The 19,148-nt window shown below is 47.8% G+C and overlaps 1 protein-coding gene across 1 annotated transcript; it reads right to left on the bottom strand.

The window, feature by feature from the left end:
• Positions 1 to 3,309: 3,309 nt before the first annotated feature.
• DRG2 (developmentally regulated GTP binding protein 2) lies at positions 3,310 to 17,599 on the bottom strand. The gene is made up of 13 exons (XM_077274337.1): positions 17,406 to 17,599; positions 14,221 to 14,381; positions 13,579 to 13,668; positions 11,562 to 11,622; positions 11,346 to 11,436; positions 11,180 to 11,252; positions 10,357 to 10,447; positions 9,938 to 10,035; positions 9,682 to 9,758; positions 6,884 to 6,972; positions 6,576 to 6,634; positions 4,992 to 5,045; positions 3,310 to 3,943 (listed from the first exon to the last, which is right to left on the bottom strand). Exons 1-13 carry the CDS (start codon positions 17,467 to 17,469, stop codon positions 3,857 to 3,859), a joined length of 1,095 nt encoding a protein of 364 aa, XP_077130452.1. The 5' UTR covers positions 17,470 to 17,599; the 3' UTR covers positions 3,310 to 3,856.
• Positions 17,600 to 19,148: the final 1,549 nt, after the last annotated feature.

Raw genomic sequence — 19,148 nt, 5'->3', positions numbered from 1 at the left:
GATTTTGCTGTAGTTTTTTGTACTATCAGGGGCATGGCTCCCCCTTTGTGAGCTGGGCATTTCATCTACATAGCTTCCCATGGGCAGGTGTCTGAAAATTCGGGGCTAAATCTTGCTCTGTCCGTATCTATATTGAGGTCATCTGACGCCAGGTGAGATTTTAATGCTAGACTGTGTACACCTTGTCAAGGTGGGATGGCTTTAACTTTTTTTTTTTTTTTTAAACAAAATAGTGATAAACTAAGTACCCTATGCAATTTATATGTACTATTACTATTTACTTACTAAAAAAAAATAAAAAATTAACATTTATTTTTTTAGTAATACAGTATTAAAAAAATATCAAAAACCATCCTTTTTTTAGTACACTTTAAAAAATAAACCTAACAAACCAGTAAATAACGTGGACATATTTGGTATCCCTGTAATGGTACAAACCTGTACAATACAGTTAACGGTATATGTATGGTGATCAGTAGATAGCGTAAAAAAAAGTTTTAATTATTTTTTTTCCATTATATCAATAAAAAAAAATTAGAACAACTGTACATTTTATATACAGGTTTAACAAAATGGCACTAAAAATTAATCTCTAAAAAAACAAAAAAAAACCAAAACATAAAATAGTGAAGTTTATGTAAAAAATGAAATAGGTGGCGCTAACAGGACTACACTCCCCATTATCCATCGGTAATAAGTCCCAATATACATGGTATTTATAATCCTGTCCCCGCACAGCACTACTCTTCCCATCATTCTCCGTACAGTTACCAGTCCATGTACCACATAATATATAACGGGATGTGAATACGTCCTGTGCCAATTTCAATAAACTTTATACCCCCACGTAAGTCATGTTTCCCCCCAGCAGCCTATATATCGTATAGAGAGCGGTAGAGACAGGTGCTGACACCATTACCGATTGTGTACATTACACGGGAAGGAGCAGCCTGGGAAATACAAGCTTCCCGTAACCTAGAAGCCGTCGGAACAAACAAAAGCCATTGGTGCGGACGGATCATATAACCGCAGGACAGCGCTTACCTTCCCTACAGCCGCCACATGTCCACAAGGGCTGCAGTCCTAAAGCCAGGCGCCTCCCCCCGCCGCAGGTGCCTTGTAAGTCTGATTATAGGGTTAGGAGACCCCCGGAGCCATGGCTCCGGCCCCGCACACACCGGCCTTCGATCCTTCCCAATGCATATTTCATGACAGCTATTATTCTCAAATCAGCCATGGATGGAGAGGGGACCGCGACGCTACGCTTAACCCCTCAACTGCTGCAGCCCTCAGGATGATGGAGTCATCACGGTACATTACAGGTCACGTGTCTGTAGGTAATAACTGTACGAGCATCACCTTCTCATGGGAGAAGAATATGGAGATAAGCGGCGCTACATGGGCACTGCTCATCTCACCTTCACTACTGCTCAACCTCATAATAAGCATCTCAGCTGCTGCAGAACCTCAAAATACGCACCTCAGCTGCTGCAGAACATCATAATACGCACCTGAGCTACTGGAGAACATCATAATACACCACAGCTACTGCAGAACATCATACTATGCACCTCAGCTGCTGCGGAACCTCACAATACACACCTCAGGTGCTGCAGAACCTGATCATACACACCTCAGCTGCTGCAGAACCTCATAAAACACACCTCAGTTGTCACAACCTCATCATACACACAGCAGCTGCTGCAGAACCTCACATTAAACACCTCAGCTGCTGTAATGCTTTCTTACTGGTGTGTACTTTTCTATATTCCGTTACACACTTACATTATGTAAATTTATGGAGGGAACGTCCAAGCATAAATGCACTACCTGACCGCAGTGACTGACGCCCAGGGACTGCCATACAGTAATTAATGGAACCCCGCCCAGTTCTTGCTGTGCTCATTACCAGGCCAGTTTTAATTAACAAAAAAAAGTAGTCACTGAGGTAAAATGGCCCCTTTGCAGCAGGTGTCACACAAATATAAAATATGGGCACATTGCCACGAACTCGGTATAATATCATAGAATCATAGACCCACTTGCAGGTTGGACTTTTTTGATGTTATACGAGCACAAAATGGTGCACATAAGATCATGGATTTAGGTATGTAATCTTTTTCTTGAGAGGGCTGGTACCGTCAACCTTTTAATTCACTTATTGCCACCATTTTTCATTTATATTTCACTGTTCTTCTTCTTCCCGGTCAGTAGTGTCCATTTCTCCTCACAGACCTTTCATTTTCCAGTCAGAATTCGTTGTGGCCCTCAGACAGATTCTGCCTCTGCTTTCCCTCCAAAACTCTGCATTCTCATTGGTCAGAGATCCGATCACTCTTGTAATCCCGCTTTGCAGGACTTTAGTTGCCGCCGCTTTGGGAATCTGTCGCGGCACCAAAATCTACTTTAGTGTATGAAAGGCGACACTGTAGTACTTGAAGGAAACTGGAGAGGGAGGTTGGCAGCCATTTTGAATAAAAACCATGCAGCACGACACAGATACACGAAACCCCAGCGTTACACGATTAGCGCTTATGACCCAATTTTTCATATCCGAAAGTAAACAAACCCCACCAGAAAAGGACACTAAACTAAGGACTGCAAACCAGACCCCACTCATTCCCGCCCTAAAACTAACCCCTTCCTCCTAAATAAACTGACCATGGGGACAGCTAAAAGAGACCCCAAAATAAACATAGGCCCCAGACTAAACTCTCAAAACAAATGCAATCCATGACCAGACCACCCACCCAAAAAAATAAATAAATAATAATAAGAAAATCATAAAAAAACAGTCCCCATCATTATTTTTTTAGGCAAACACTTTACCGTAAAAAGGACCTGGTAACACAAGTCTGCAGGTCAGTATGAAGATGGCAATAAAATCTTGTAAGTTATATTTTTTTTTTTTTTAAGTGGTGAATTTTTTTTCCTCAAAAAATATAAAATTTAAATTAAAAATTATATTAAACAAACAAAAAATTAGTATATATAAAAAAAAAAATCTGAAAAAAATAAATAAATCATAAATTAGTATAAAACCCCCCCAAAGAAACAGAAATTAGTATACAAAAAGAAAAAAGTCGCCATTTTCCAGGACTGGTGACTTTTTCATTTTATGTTGAGGGCTGAGTGAGGGTTTGCTTTTTTTTTTTTTTATTGGGAGGTGACATTTTTTTATTGATAACTTTTTGATCGTTTTGATGTTTTTTTGTTTATTTAACTTTTTTAGCTTTTGTTGCCACTTTTCCATGCAGCCAACCACCATCAGCTCATATATAGTACAGATAATTGTACTGATCTGCAGCATCATCTTGCCAGGTCATTTTTATTTCACAATTAAAAATTGTAGAAACAAAAACAAAAAATAAAATGATTTTCCTCACAAAATTGCTGTTTAAATGTATTTTATGTCCCCGAAGTCAAGATTGACAGAAAACTCAACATTGCTGCCCGTAGCAACCAATCACAGCAAACCTTTCATTTGTTCACAATAGTTGCAGACCTAAAAGCTGAGATATGATTGGCTGCCAAGGGCCAGGTTTCCTCTCACACAATTTTAATAAATGGTGCCCCAAAAACTCGCCAAGAAACACGAATCAGATCAGTCGCCAAGGTACAGAGATTGTGTATTTGCTATATGCCAGAATCTCGCTCCAGGTCCTGGAGTAACGTGGTTGGGGTGATGGATGGCTCCGATATCAACAGTGTCCATTCCGGAGAACACAGCTCACAATACGCGGCGCTAACATTGAGTGTTGTGTCTCAGGTGTTATGTCGTTTTTTGGGGGGGGATTTAAACAGAGGGTGTGAGGCAGCAGTACATAACTTCTATGTGTAGGTGTTGTCAGCCATTTTATTTCTTGACTATTTGGATGACGTCTTCATGGTCCATGTTGTGCGTCAGTCCGACTCTCTGCGGGCTGTATTTGGTGCTGGTTCCCTAAAAATACAAAATACAAAAGAAAAAAGTCAGAAATAGCTAAAGAATCCCATCAGAAGTTAGCATGTACCCTACTAGACCACCATTTTGAAGGCTGAGCTACTAGCCAGATTACAAAATTTGCTAATATCAATGCAACCAGGCCCTACAGTCAAGATCACTGTGTACATGCCTTACTTATCCTGTATTATACCCCAGAGCTGCACTCACTATTCTGCTGGTGCAGTCACTGTGTACAGACATTACATTACTGATCCTGAGTTACATCCTGTATTATACTCCAGAGCTGCACTCACTATTCTGCTGGTACAGTCACTGTGTACATACATTACATTACTGATCCTGAGTTACCTCCTGTATTATACCCCAGAGCTGCACTCACTATTCTGCTGGTGCAGTCACTGTGTACATACATTACATTACTGATCCTGAGTTACATCCTGTATTATACCCCAGAGCTGCACTCACTATTCTGCTGGTGCAGTCACTGTGTACATACATTACAGATCCTGAGTTACATCCTGTATTATACCCCAGAGCTGCACTCACTATTCTGCTGGTGCAGTCACTGTGTACATACATTAGTGATCCTGAGTTACATCCTGTATTATACCCCAGAGCTGCACTCACTATTCTGCTGGTGCAGTCTGTGTACATACATTACATTACTGATCCTGAGTTACATCCTGTATTATACCCCAGAGCTGCACTCACTATTCTGCTGGTGCAGTCACTGTGTACATACATTACATTACTGATCCTGAGTTACATCCTGTATTATACCCCAGAGCTGCACTCACTATTCTGCTGGTGCAGTCACTGTGTACATACATTACTGACCCAGAGTTACATACTCCAGAGCTGCACTCACTATTCTCCATTCTTCAGCCTACACAGCAGTTATTATTTATCCTGCCATCATAAGGAAGTTAATTAATGGGACTGATCTGCTGCCTGTGGATGGGGTGGCGCTATTTTAGGCAGACAACAGTGATCGCATTCTAATCATGGACAATAAAGCAGTGAGGCACATTCACTATATACTCACCCAAACTAGTGCATATTTAAACTGGCTGGTGAGCGTCCTGTGAATCCGGTGACACTGGAAAAAAAAGTGCATATATGTGAAAGGTAACAGCCTCTGTGCGTCGTCTGATAGAATGAAGGCTGCAAAGTGATAGCATCCGCTATTAGCAGCCATGGAGCTATGACAGAGTCCGCCAACATGCACAGCTCCAGCTCTCCTCTCCTCCTGATAGATTAAACATGTGTTATACAAGGACTGTAAATGGGGAAAAACAAATATTTTACAGTGCCACCTGCACAGGTTATTAATTAGATCTCTTACATCTGAGGAGACTCGTGTGCTTACTTTGAAAATCTGGATGTATAATTCTGATTAAAATGAGCATCCAAAAGTATTCAGTCTCCAGTCGGCCAGGATGACTGACAGCTGCAGCTTGTACTAAGCAGTGTGAGATTTCAGCAGCAGAGAAAAGCTGTCAGTCAGGATAGGAGGGAGGAGAATCAGCATCAGCAGGTAGGAGGGACAGTGAGGGTTTGTCCATCAGATTCAGCAGCAGAAGGGAGGAGGGACAGTGAGGGTCTGTCCATCAGGATAGATGTAGATGCAGCAGGGAGGAGGGACAGTGAGGGTCTGTCCATCAGGATAGATGTAGATGCAGCAGGGAGGAGGGACAGTGAGGGTCTGTCCATCAGGATAGATGTAGATGCAGCAGGGAGGAGGGACAGTGAGGGTCTGTCCATCAGATTCAACAGCAGCAGGGAGGAGGGATAGTGAGGGGCTGTCCATCAGATTCAGCAGCAGAAGGGAGGAGGGACAGTGAGGGGCTGTGCATCAGGATAGGTGTCGATGCAGCAGGGAGGAGGAAAAGCAAGGGGCTGTCCATCAAGATAGACGAAAATTCAGCAGCATGAGGGACAGTGAGGGGAGTTGTCAACAAAACTAGATCGATGGAGATTCAGCAGCAGTTACGATGTACACTGAAGAGCTGTCCATCAGAATGGAGAGTCAGCAGCAGGGAGGAGGGACAGTGAGGGGCTGTTGCAAAAACTAGATCAAAGGTGATTCAGCATCACGGCGGAAGGACAGTGAGCAGTGGGCACCGTGTTAACAAAAAAAAAAATGATACAGGTTTTCTGACATTATCAAGGTAAGTACATGAGCCTCATCAGGTCCAATAACGGTTTAATATTATATGCATTTTGACTGTGTCATCTGGTGACAAATCCATTTTAAAGTGGCACTAAATTAAGACTTGCCGTAACATAAATTTGGACACTTCCATTTTTGACCAGTTTTCTTCCTGTGACTTTACAGTCAGATCTGCTCAGATATGATTATTATACAGGCAAATCCTCACGACCAGTGAACTGGGATACGACACCAACACAGAACCTGAATCACGCACAGCAGCGCCCATTTATGAATCCATTTCCACAAGTTTTTGGTGTAAACTGATCCCCCGAAATTCACAAATTACACAAACAGAAGGCATCTATTTTTCTGCAATTTATTGGTTTTAATAATTGCCGAGAAAGTGTCCTTGGTTATTGTAGAGTAGGATTAAACGCCTATAAAACTGCCGTAAACAAGAAGAGGAATTCTTACCACGTGCTCCACAGAGGCGCCTTGACGGAGGATGATGGCATCTGCAAAATCAGGCCGCTCTGTGGATGAAGAGGGAGATAAGATCACAGGTTATCACTGCTGGTGGCAGCAAGTGTTCATTTCCCCACAGCGCCTCCACAGGGAACATGAAGCATTACAGAGTTCCCATTGAATTCACTGAGCGGTTCTTGTCACGCATTAAGGTCAGAGCAAAAGGAGCTTATGTATAGTCCACTCAGTAAGGGTGGAAGGGAACTTAATGAACCCTTGTTAGATAGATGGCTGGGGAGAGAATAAAACATCATTACCTCCTCGCTTCTTAGTGTAGATACAGGTAAGTGCCAAATATTCCCATAACATTTCCAGTAAATAGTCCAGGTTCAGCTTCATTCCACAACTGAAAAAGAAAAAGCCAGAGGGATGTGACGCGAGAAAAAGCCAGAGAGGGATGGGACGCGAGAAAAAGCCAGAGAGGGATGGGACGTGAAAAAAGCCAGAGGGATAGAACGCGAAAAAAGCCAGAGAGGGACGGGACGCGAGAAAAGCCAGAGAGGGACAGAACGCGAAAAAAGCCAGAGGGACGGGACGCGTGAAAAGCCAGAGAGGGACGGGACGCGAGAAAAGCCAGAGAGGGACGGGACGCGAGAAAAGCCAGAGAGGGACGGGACGCGAGAAAAGCCAGAGAGGGCGCGGGAAAAGCCAGAGAGAGAGGGGGCGCGGGAAAAGCCAGAGAGGGGTGGGACCCGAGAAAAGCCAGAGAGGGATGTGACGCGAGAAAAGCCAGAGAGGGCGCGCGGGAAAAAGCCAGAGAGGGGGCGCGGGAAAAAGCCAGAGAGGGGGCGCGGGAAAAAGCCAGAGAGGGGGCGCGGGAAAAAGCCAGAGAGGGGGCGCGGGAAAAAGCCAGAGAGGGGGCGCGGGAAAAAGCCAGAGAGGGGGCGCGGGAAAAAGCCAGAGAGGGGGCGCGGGAAAAAGCCAGAGAGGGGGCGCGGGAAAAAGCCAGAGAGGGGGCGCGGGAAAAAGCCAGAGAGGGGGCGCGGGAAAAAGCCAGAGAGGGGGCGCGGGAAAAAGCCAGAGAGGGGGCGCGGGAAAAAGCCAGAGAGGGGGCGCGGGAAAAAGCCAGAGAGGGGGCGCGGGAAAAAGCCAGAGAGGGGGCGCGGGAAAAAGCCAGAGAGGGGGCGCGGGAAAAAGCCAGAGAGGGGGCGCGGGAAAAAGCCAGAGAGGGGGCGCGGGAAAAAGCCAGAGAGGGGGCGCGGGAAAAAGCCAGAGAGGGGGCGCGGGAAAAAGCCAGAGAGGGGGCGCGGGAAAAAGCCAGAGAGGGGGCGCGGGAAAAAGCCAGAGAGGGGGCGCGGGAAAAAGCCAGAGAGGGGGCGCGGGAAAAAGCCAGAGAGGGGGCGCGGGAAAAAGCCAGAGAGGGGGCGCGGGAAAAAGCCAGAGAGGGGGCGCGGGAAAAAGCCAGAGAGGGGGCGCGGGAAAAAGCCAGAGAGGGGGCGCGGGAAAAAGCCAGAGAGGGGGCGCGGGAAAAAGCCAGAGAGAGGGCGCGGGAAAAAGCCAGAGAGGGGGCGCGGGAAAAAGCCAGAGAGAGGGGGGACGCGGGAAAAAGCCAGAGAGAGGGGGGACGCGGGAAAAAGCCAGAGAGGGGGCGCGGGAAAAAGCCAGAGAGGGGGCGCGGGAAAAAGCCAGAGAGGGGGCGCGGGAAAAAGCCAGAGAGGGGGCGCGGGAAAAAGCCAGAGAGGGGGCGCGGGAAAAAGCCAGAGAGGGGGCGCGGGAAAAAGCCAGAGAGGGGGCGCGGGAAAAAGCCAGAGAGAGGGGGGACACGGGAAAAGCCAGAGAGAGAGGGGGCGCGGGAAAAGCCAGAGAGAGAGGGGGCGCGGGAAAAGCCAGAGAGGGGTGGGACACAAGAAAAGCCAGAGAGGGGTGGGACACAAGAAAAGCCAGAGAGGGCGCAGGAAAAGCCAGAGAGAGAGGGGGCGTGTGAAAAAGCCAGAGAGGGGCCGCGGGAAAAAGCCAGAGAGGGGGCGCGGGAAAAAGCCAGAGAGGGGTGGGACCCGAGAAAAGCCAGAGAGGGGTGGGACACAAGAAAAGCCAGAGAGGGCGCAGGAAAAGCCAGAGAGAGAGGGGGCGTGTGAAAAAGCCAGAGAGGGGCCGCGGGAAAAAGCCAGAGAGGGGGCGCGGGAAAAAGCCAGAGAGGGGGCGCGGGAAAAAGCCAGAGAGGGGGCGCGGGAAAAAGCCAGAGAGGGGGCGCGGGAAAAAGCCAGAGAGGGGGCGCGGGAAAAAGCCAGAGAGGGGGCGCGGGAAAAAGCCAGAGAGGGGGCGCGGGAAAAAGCCAGAGAGGGGGCGCGGGAAAAAGCCAGAGAGAGGGGGGACGCGGGAAAAGCCAGAGAGAGAGGGGGCGCGGGAAAAAGCCAGAGAGGGGGCGCGGGAAAAAGCCAGAGAGGGGGCGCGGGAAAAAGCCAGAGAGGGGGCGCGGGAAAAAGCCAGAGAGGGGGCGCGGGAAAAAGCCAGAGAGGGGGCGCGGGAAAAAGCCAGAGAGGGGGCGCGGGAAAAAGCCAGAGAGGGGGCGCGGGAAAAAGCCAGAGAGGGGGCGCGGGAAAAAGCCAGAGAGGGGGCGCGGGAAAAAGCCAGAGAGGGGGCGCGGGAAAAAGCCAGAGAGAGGGGGGACACGGGAAAAGCCAGAGAGAGAGGGGGCGCGGGAAAAGCCAGAGAGAGAGGGGGCGCGGGAAAAGCCAGAGAGAGGGGGCGCGGGAAAAGCCAGAGAGGGGTGGGACCCGAGAAAAGCCAGAGAGGGGTGGGACACAAGAAAAGCCAGAGAGGGCGCAGGAAAAGCCAGAGAGAGAGGGGGCGTGTGAAAAAGCCAGAGAGGGGCCGCGGGAAAAAGCCAGAGAGGGGGGGGGCGCGGGAAAAGCCAGAGAGAGAGGGGGCGCGGGAAAAGCCAGAGAGAGAGGGGGCGCGGGAAAAGCCAGAGAGAGAGGGGGCGCGGGAAAAGCCAGAGAGAGAGGGGGCGCGGGAAAAGCCAGAGAGGAAGCGCGGGAAAAGCAAGAGAGGAAGCGCGGGAAAAGCAAGAGAGGGATGGGACTTGAGAAAAGCCATAGAGGAATCAGCTTCTCACCTGATGACCACGCTGTGCGGCTGCCGGGCCAGTCTGTCCACCTCCTCCATGGAGATCTGATCTATTTTATTATACACCTATAGATGATATATGGGGAGGACAATAGGGGGGTTACTGAATAGAGCAATGTCAATTCCTCCATACTCCTATCTGTCACACCAAAACCCTGCAGAATATAATAATAAATGGGTCCTCCGTGCAGATACAGCCCAATTGGTGTGAAAGGAGACGTTCTGAACATTTCTCATCTACTTACATACAGACACGGCATGTACACCCTGTTCCCCACAATGACATCTATGAAATCATCCGGGCTGCAGTCCTCCCGAAACAGCACCTCGGCGTTGAACATTTCTAGTGAAAAGCTCATTAAGGTCCACTCTATAGGTTGCGGTGAAAATATGGTTTAGGTGTATGCAGCTCCCCAGCAATAACGATACATGAAGGATTCTAATGCAGAGCCCAATCATGGATTATAGTAATCCTCTACTTCCCATCCTTTGTATTGTGCAAAGATGGCCGCCGTCAGATAGAACCCCCCGTACTGTCAGTCACCATTCTCTAGGACCATAACGATTAGGGGCAGGATCCGAGGATCGGTATGGCAGGACCACCGCACACTCATAGCCTCCTCCACTATATGGACAGATACATTGCAGCAAGCAGGAAGGATACTGTATTCGTGCAGAATGAGCTGTACCAGCTTCTCGGAGCACTGGGTCAGGGGGAGAGTCGAGTTGAACGAGATGCCGCCTCCTTTCTTGGGCTAGCAATAAATTAAAAAAAGAAAATTACAACAGTGTGAATGAGGAAGCGCCATAAGTGCGAAACGGCCATAGCCGATGTATAATCTTGTTTCGGCATGGAATAATCAAGCATTATTGGCGAGTGGCACCACTTAATGCAGAAATTCTACTACTATTCCAGAGCAGAAACTTGTCTATGTATGATACAGAGCAAAAAATAAAAAAAGGGACAATTTCTTTGTTACAAATTTTGGCACAGTTTTTTCTTTTTCTTTCTACAACATTTTTCTAAAAATGCAGCACATTAAGTTGCCCATGTTTCGTCAGGATCCACTAACAAGCTAATAGTGGCAGTGGAGTCAGTGAGAAGCAGCTAATAGTGGCAGTGGCCTGAGTGATTATTATTTTTTTGCTCCGCTGTATGGTCCCTGTGAGGATAAGCGGCAGCAGCGGCATCCAGGCACCGCTCATCAAATTTAGTCCAGAAATGTTTGGTCACAACTAAGAAATCACGTGTGAAACCCACCGATCGGTTCACTCAACATTTACCTTATATATACGGACCCCGAACTTTGTGTAATGGGATCTATCTATATACACATTATTATACTGGGAGGAGATTAGTAAGAAAAATTGTCAAAATTATGCAAAAAAAAAAATAAATCAGCTCCATGTACCCCATATTTCTGCTCAGTACCCCCGACCTTACGAGAACTGGAGACTCCGTGACAATGTATTTTCCAATCACTTACCTTAAAGTATATATTGGGCTTTTCCTTGTTCAGCCGTATACCCACAGACTCCAGCTCTTTCTCCAATAAGGATCTGGTGAAAAGAAAGTCACGACAGTGAGCGTACGATAGGGGTGCCCACCACATGCCGGCAGGGCGTGATCTGTGCCCGCTATGGACTGCTCACCTCTGGACTTCACCTTTCGTGGCATCCAGCATCATAATGACTACGTCCGATGTCCGAGCGACAGCAATGACCTGGCGACCTCTGCCCTTCCCTACAGGGGGATATAGTATAGGGTGCATTATGGACGATGCAGCATGCCCCGTTCATGCAGAGCATCACAGGCGATTATCAGGAGCACTGGGGTCCTGGTCTGTGAAGGCAAGAGCTAGCACTCACCTTGCGCTGCACCTTCGATAATTCCCGGCAGATCCAACAGCTGGATGTTCGCTCCTTTGTACTGAAAGCACAGAAACGTATCACGGACGGCCCAAACCACAGGCGCTTTCCCCAGTTTATATGTATAAAGAGCTAAAGCAGAGCTCTGCTTGTTGTCAGTGAATGGGGACATTCAGAATTTCATTCAGTGGCTTCACAGTATCTAATACTTCTAATTTAACCCCTTTAACGACCGCCGATACCAGTTAAGGGTACTTATTCCTCAGCACCGCTTTTTAACAGCGCTGAGAAATAAGGGTATAGCGCTCCCCAAATGTCAGAAAATCTCTGGGGTCTCCGAGAGAGAACATGATCATCCAAACTGGTTTTTACAGTCTCCTGTCATGTGATCGCTGCTATTCAGTGAATAACGGAGATCACAACTTTTTTTTTTTTTTTTTAAGATTGATTTACAATTCATTTCTCTCTCCCCTGAAATGATCTAGCATACCAATGGAGAGAGAAATGGGGTCCCCTCGAGCCCCCCCCCTCCAGTACCTCCACCTTCCCCAGGCCCTCTGCGTCATCTTCCTGGAAGAAAATGGTGGCAGGATGGATGCGCAGTGCGCCCGCCGAGATCTGCCGGCCGGTACCCGACAACAATAGGACATTTTTCCTGTTGGTTTATTTTGATCACTGTGATAGGGTCTATGACAGTAATCAAATAAAAAAAAAAATAGTCCGTCAAACCCCCCTTTGTCACTTAAAAATGATAAAATATATATTTTTTCCATTCTTTGCAGTTAGGGTTGGGGTTAGTGTTGAAGTTACAATTGGGTTTTTTTTAAAAGTAAAAAAAATAAAATAAAAAATAATAATCAATGACGATATGACGGCTAATGTTAAGTGCAAGTGCTTCCTACTGGTGTTTGAATCGGATGCTCTGGTATGCACCGAGTATTGCGGATCCCTGCATGGATTTTTTTGGGATGTCTAACAACCTAACCTAATGTGTTGTAACCGTGGATTCAAAATGCTCACTATACCCCTGGATAAGATCCTTGAGGGGTGTGGTTTCCAAAATGGGGTCATATGTGGGGGGTTTACACTGTTTAGGCGCATCAGGGGGGGTTACAAACACAACATGGGGCCCGCCATTGATTCAAAAAGTCACATGGCGCTCCCTCCCTTCTGAGCTCTGCCGTGCGCTCACATAGTAGCGTACCCCCACATATGGGGTACCAGCATACTCGGGAGAAATTGCACAACAAAAGTATTGGCCCATTTTTTCCTGTTACCCTTGTGAAAATAAAAAAGTTGGGTCTAAAATATTTTTTTTGTGAAAAAAGTTAAATGTTAATATTTTCCTTACACTTTGCTTCAGATCCTGTGAAGCACCTGAAGGGTTAATAAACGTCTTGAGTGTGGTTTTGAGCACCCTGAGGGGTTTAGATTTTAGAATGGTGTCACTTTTGGGTACTTTCTGTTAAATTGATCCCTCAAAGTGACTTTAGATGTGATGTGGTCCCTAAAAAAATGGGTTTGTAAATTTTGCTTAAAAATGAGAAATCGCTGGTCAACTTTTAACCCTTATAACTTCCTAATAAAAAAATTCCAAAATTGTGCTGATGTAAAGTAGACGTTATTAACTATTTTGTGCGATATGACTCTCTGATTTAAAGGCATAAAAATTAAAAGTTTGAAAATTGCAAAATTTTCAAAATTTTGGCCAAATTTCCATTTTTTTCATATATAAAAAGTCATATCGAAGAAATGTTACGACTATCATAAAGTACAATATGTCACAAGAAAACAATCTCAGAATCACTGGGATTCGCTGAAGCCTTCAAGAGTTATTAGCACATAAAGTGAAAGCGGTCAGAATTGTAAAAATTGGCTTGGCCATTAAAGGTCAAAATTGGCTCGTTCACCAAGGGGTTAATAAAAGCAAGCAGAGATATAGAAAACAGTACGGTAAAAAATTCCAAAGGAAGTTGCAAAAAAATATAAAATCATACAAAAGTCCAATCATTGTCACCTCTATCACTCCCGGGATGCAGGTCAGCGTGGTGAACTCATAGGAGGCGGCCTCACTAGCGGTGGAGGTCATCAGACTCAAAAATGTGGACTGGAAAAAAAACATTAAAATTCCAAAAATCATTCAAAGAACATTGTAAATAGTTTTATCATCATACTCCAGTCACATCCAGGGCTGCATTCACAATTCTGTGCGGTGCTCAGCTGTTTATGAAACATCCATAGATTCTGAATAGGGGGCAGCACTGAGCAAGGGCGACTAAGGATCTAGTCAGTCTCCTCCTAACTGGTCGGCTGTGATTGGAGAAATACCGGGCATCTGTACCCAGTGACCTAACACATCACATATACAGTGGATAGATGATCTGTTAGTGGATGAAATACCCCTTTAAGATGCCGGATGTCACTGCTGCCCCCAAGAGGCCAAGTGCGGGATATACCAGTAGACGCCACATCCTTCACTACGCAGGACCATAGCGAGCACTACAGGACGCCATCACTGCGGTGCGGGTCTGCACAATGCAGGCGGCAGCCACCATTTAGGATGCAGCTCTGGGTGTGATCAGGTCTGCTCTGTGGCAGATTGATGTTGTTATGCAGAATTAGAGTACAGTGGTCACAAGGGATCAGGGGGGTTACCGACCTTACCCACAGAGGGGAACCCGATCAGCGCCACTCGGGCATCTCCGGATTTCATCACATCGAAGCCCTCGCCTTTGGCGGCAGCAGATTTGGAGGGCTCCAGGAGCTGGGCTCTGTACTTGGCGAGCTTCGCCTTCAGCAATCCCAAGTGATACTCAGTGGCTGGAAGACAAGGAGGAAGAGATCATAGGCGGCCATGTACTAGCCAGTATAGCATCCCCTCACTAACCAGTACAGGGTCCTCACCACTACACCACCAGTATAACCAGTGCAGGGTCCTCCCCACTATATCCCCGTATAACCAGTGCAGGGTCCTCCCCACTATATCCCCCTATAACCAGTGCAGGGTCCTCCCCACTATATCCCCGTATAACCAGTACAGGGTCCTCCCCACTATATCCCCCCTATAACCAGTGCAGGGTCCTCCCCACTACACTCCCCAAATAACTAGTACAGGGTCCTCCCCACTATACCCCCCTATAACCAGTGCAGGGTCCTCCCCACTATATCCCCCTATAACCAGTACAGGGTCCTCCCCACTATATCCCCCTATAACCAGTACAGGGTACTCCCCACTATACCCCCCTATAACCAGTACAGGGTCCTCCCCACTATACCCCCCTATAACCAGTGCAGGGTCCTCCCCACTATACCCCCCTATAACCAGTGCAGGGTCCTGCCCACTATATCCCCCTATAACCAGTACAGGGTCCTCCCCACTATACCCCCCTATAACCAGTGCAGGGTCCTCCCCACTATACCCCCCTATAACCAGTGCAGGGTCGTCCCCACTATATCCCCCTATAACCAGTACAGGGTCCTCCCCACTATATCCCCCTATAACCAGTACAGGGTCCTCCCCACTATACCCCCCTATAACCAGTACAGGGTCCTCCCCACTATACCCCCCTATAACCAGTACAGGGTCCTCCCCACTATACCCCCCTATAACCAGTACAGGGTCCTCCCCACTATACCCCCCTATAACCAGTGCAGGGTCCTCCCCACTATACCCCCCTATAACCAGTGCAGGGTCCTCCCCTCTATACCCCCCTATAACCAGTACAGAGTCCTCCCCTCTATACCCCCCTATAACCAGTGCAGGGTCCTGCCCACTATACCCCCCTATAACCAGTACAGGGTCCTCCCCACTATACCCCCCTATAACCAGTGCAGGGTCCTCCCCACTATACCCCCCTATAACCAGTACAGAGTCCTCCCCTCTATACCCCCCTATAACCAGTGCAGGGTCCTGCCCACTATACCCCCCTATAACCAGTGCAGGGTCCTCCCCACTATATCCCCCTATAACCAGTACAGGGTCCTCCCCACTATACCCCTCTATAACCAGTGCAGGGTCCTCCCCACTATATCCCCCTATAACCAGTACAGAGTCCTCCCCTCTATACCCCCTATAACCAGTGCAGGGTTCTGCCCACTATACCCCCCTATAACCAGTGCAGGGTCCTGCCCACTATATCCCCCTATAACCAGTACAGGGTCCTCCCCACTATACCCCCCTATAACCAGTGCAGGGTCCTCCCCACTATACCCCCCTATAACCAGTGCAGGGTCGTCCCCACTATATCCCCCTATAACCAGTACAGGGTCCTCCCCACTATATCCCCCTATAACCAGTACAGGGTCCTCCCCACTATACCCCCCTATAACCAGTACAGGGTCCTCCCCACTATACCCCCCTATAACCAGTACAGGGTCCTCCCCTCTATACCCCCCTATAACCAGTACAGAGTCCTCCCCTCTATACCCCCCTATAACCAGTGCAGGGTCCTGCCCACTATACCCCCCTATAACCAGTACAGGGTCCTCCCCACTATACCCCCCTATAACCAGTGCAGGGTCCTCCCCACTATACCCCCCTATAACCAGTACAGAGTCCTCCCCTCTATACCCCCCTATAACCAGTGCAGGGTCCTGCCCACTATACCCCCCTATAACCAGTGCAGGGTCCTCCCCACTATATCCCCCTATAACCAGTACAGGGTCCTCCCCACTATACCCCTCTATAACCAGTGCAGGGTCCTCCCCACTATATCCCCCTATAACCAGTACAGAGTCCTCCCCTCTATACCCCCCTATAACCAGTGCAGGGTTCTGCCCACTATACCCCCCTATAACCAGTGCAGGGTCCTGCCCACTATATCCCCCTATAACCAGTACAGGGTCCTCCCCACTATACCCCCCTATAACCAGTGCAGGGTCCTCCCCACTATACCCCCCTATAACCAGTGCAGGGTCGTCCCCACTATATCCCCCTATAACCAGTACAGGGTCCTCCCCACTATATCCCCCTATAACCAGTACAGGGTCCTCCCCACTATACCCCCCTATAACCAGTACAGGGTCCTCCCCACTATACCCCCCTATAACCAGTACAGGGTCCTCCCCACTATACCCCCCTATAACCAGTACAGGGTCCTCCCCACTATACCCCCCTATAACCAGTGCAGGGTCCTCCCCACTATACCCCCCTATAACCAGTGCAGGGTCCTGCCCACTATACCCCCCTATAACCAGTACAGGGTCCTCCCCACTATACCCCCCTATAACCAGTGCAGGGTCCTCCCCACTATACCCCCCTATAACCAGTACAGAGTCCTCCCCTCTATACCCCCCTATAACCAGTGCAGGGTCCTGCCCACTATACCCCCCTATAACCAGTGCAGGGTCCTCCCCACTATATCCCCCTATAACCAGTACAGGGTCCTCCCCACTATACCCCTCTATAACCAGTGCAGGGTCCTCCCCACTATATCCCCCTATAACCAGTACAGAGTCCTCCCCTCTATACCCCCCTATAACCAGTGCAGGGTTCTGCCCACTATACCCCCCTATAACCAGTACAGGGTCCTCCCCACTATACCCCCTATAACCAGTACAGGGTCTTCCCCACTATACCCCCTATAACCAGTACAGGGTCCTCCCCACTACACCCCCTATAACCAGTGCAGGGTCCTCCCCACTATACCCCCCTATAACCAGTGGAGGGTCCCTCACTACATCCCTCTATAACCAGTACAGGGTCCTCCCCACTATAACCAGTGGAGGGTCCCTCACTACATCCCTCTATACCCCCCTATTTGCAGGGTCACCTGACCATACCCCCTTACAGTGACACATGCAGGGTCCCTCACCACCCAGCGCAGCCCTTCCCCCCCATCTCACCCTTGTTCTTCTGGGTCCTGGCGATCTCCTTCTCGATCTCGGAGATTTTCTCCAGGATCCCCATGGCTGCGGCCTCCTCACTGCTGCCAGCACAGACGTGAAAGGGACAAGCCGAGCACACTGGAGCCGGGGAAGGGTGGAGCTTCTGCTGACGTCATTAACCGGCGCCCGTCACTCGGTCGCCATCTTTAGTAAGGGCATTCTTCCCTTAATTTTTGCTCTTATGTCTCCTTTGACACATTATACAAGTGGTTGATTTTGAGACTAAATGCAAAAATAAAGGCACACTTGGTACTTGTTTATCCCAAAATTAGTTGTATCGGTCTAATCACGGGGCTTGAAACTTCATCGGCATACTTTCTACATTGTTTAACCTGTTCTCAAGGAGACTAAAGAGGATTTTGTGCTCCTTTTTGGTCTTAAGCTGTATGGGCAGTGAAGGTTGTTCTATCTGACTAGCTCTGTGATAGTGGACAGCTTGGTTGTTAGGAATACACTGCTTAGCAACAGTTGTCAGGGTGTAATAATAATTATTTGGGATGAAATTGGTATTAATCTGAGCACAGGGACGCCTGGCAGCTCCGTGTCACTTCCCTGCCCTCATTTTGGCCCAGAGACAAGATGGCCTCCTACAGAAGTGCCCTGGCCTCCGACGTGACGCACGCCATCACATTCCGCAGACAGTGGGATATTCCCCTAGTTTCAGGTTTTTAAAAACGCCAAGAGTTTGATGTAAAGTGACCAGACCATTCCTGAGGTGTTTTCCAACATGGAGCCACTCCGTAATTTACAATAGACGTCAATGAGGCTTTAAAAACAACAAAAACCCACAAGCGCCTGAGGCCTTTTTGTTGCCGTAAGAACGATAACCTTTTATTCATTGCTTGACAGGTTTATTAAAAAAAAAAATGGGAGAAAATCGTAAAAAAAAAAGAAAAAAAACAAAAGACTCCTCAAAAACACAGATAAAACATTTCAAGACAAAAAAACAGCAGGAAATCACCACAGAAGGAAAAAAACTATTTTTGCTGATTGTTTGGAGCAGAAATTGAATGGAAAGTGAGATGTTTTGAGAATTGGATCGTTGACGCTCGGAGGCTTTGTGCACGCGGAGTATTTTGGGGAGGTTTGAGAGCAGAAACTGAGAGGAAACTCTTCAATTCCTCAAAAGTGCAAAACTCTTCAAAAACTTGGGAGGTACGGCACAGGGTCCTGCAAGAAAGAAACTCCCAAAACTCAGCGAGTATATAGCCCATTTCTGCTCCAAAACTTCTGTGTGCATATAGACTTGAGAATTTTGGAGAGTTTCTGCTCCAAAAACGTCTGGAAAAAACAAATCTCATTGTGAACATAACATTATGGTATGTGGACAAGTTTTCGCAGTGAATCCTGTCCAAAATCCTCCTAAAAAAACGCCGAAAACTCTTCCACATTATTTATTCACTTTGCTGTTCAGTTTTGTGAACTTAAGAGGACCTGGTAGAAAAAAAAAGGGCAGATCACTTTTTTGTAGTGGATACTGAAGGAAACCTCTTAAAAAAAAAAAAGGCATTATCCAATTAAAAGGCTGAAAAGAACCCTTCAAAACCTCTTCAGGAACAGAGAAAAATCACCAAAAACTCGCTTTTCTGAAGCGTTTTTTTGCTTGAAAAACTTGTAGTTATTGACCAAGTCTAAAAATGTGTTTAAGGCAGTTGAAGATTCTGAGTTTTTGAATGGAATCGGCTTCAGAAAACGACCCTT

This window comes from Ranitomeya variabilis, chromosome 7, assembly GCF_051348905.1.
Source record: "Ranitomeya variabilis isolate aRanVar5 chromosome 7, aRanVar5.hap1, whole genome shotgun sequence".
NCBI classification, from domain to species: Eukaryota; Metazoa; Chordata; class Amphibia; order Anura; family Dendrobatidae; genus Ranitomeya; species Ranitomeya variabilis.
The sequence above is the reverse complement of the archived record's forward strand: the minus strand, read 5'-3'. Positions and strand labels throughout refer to the sequence as shown.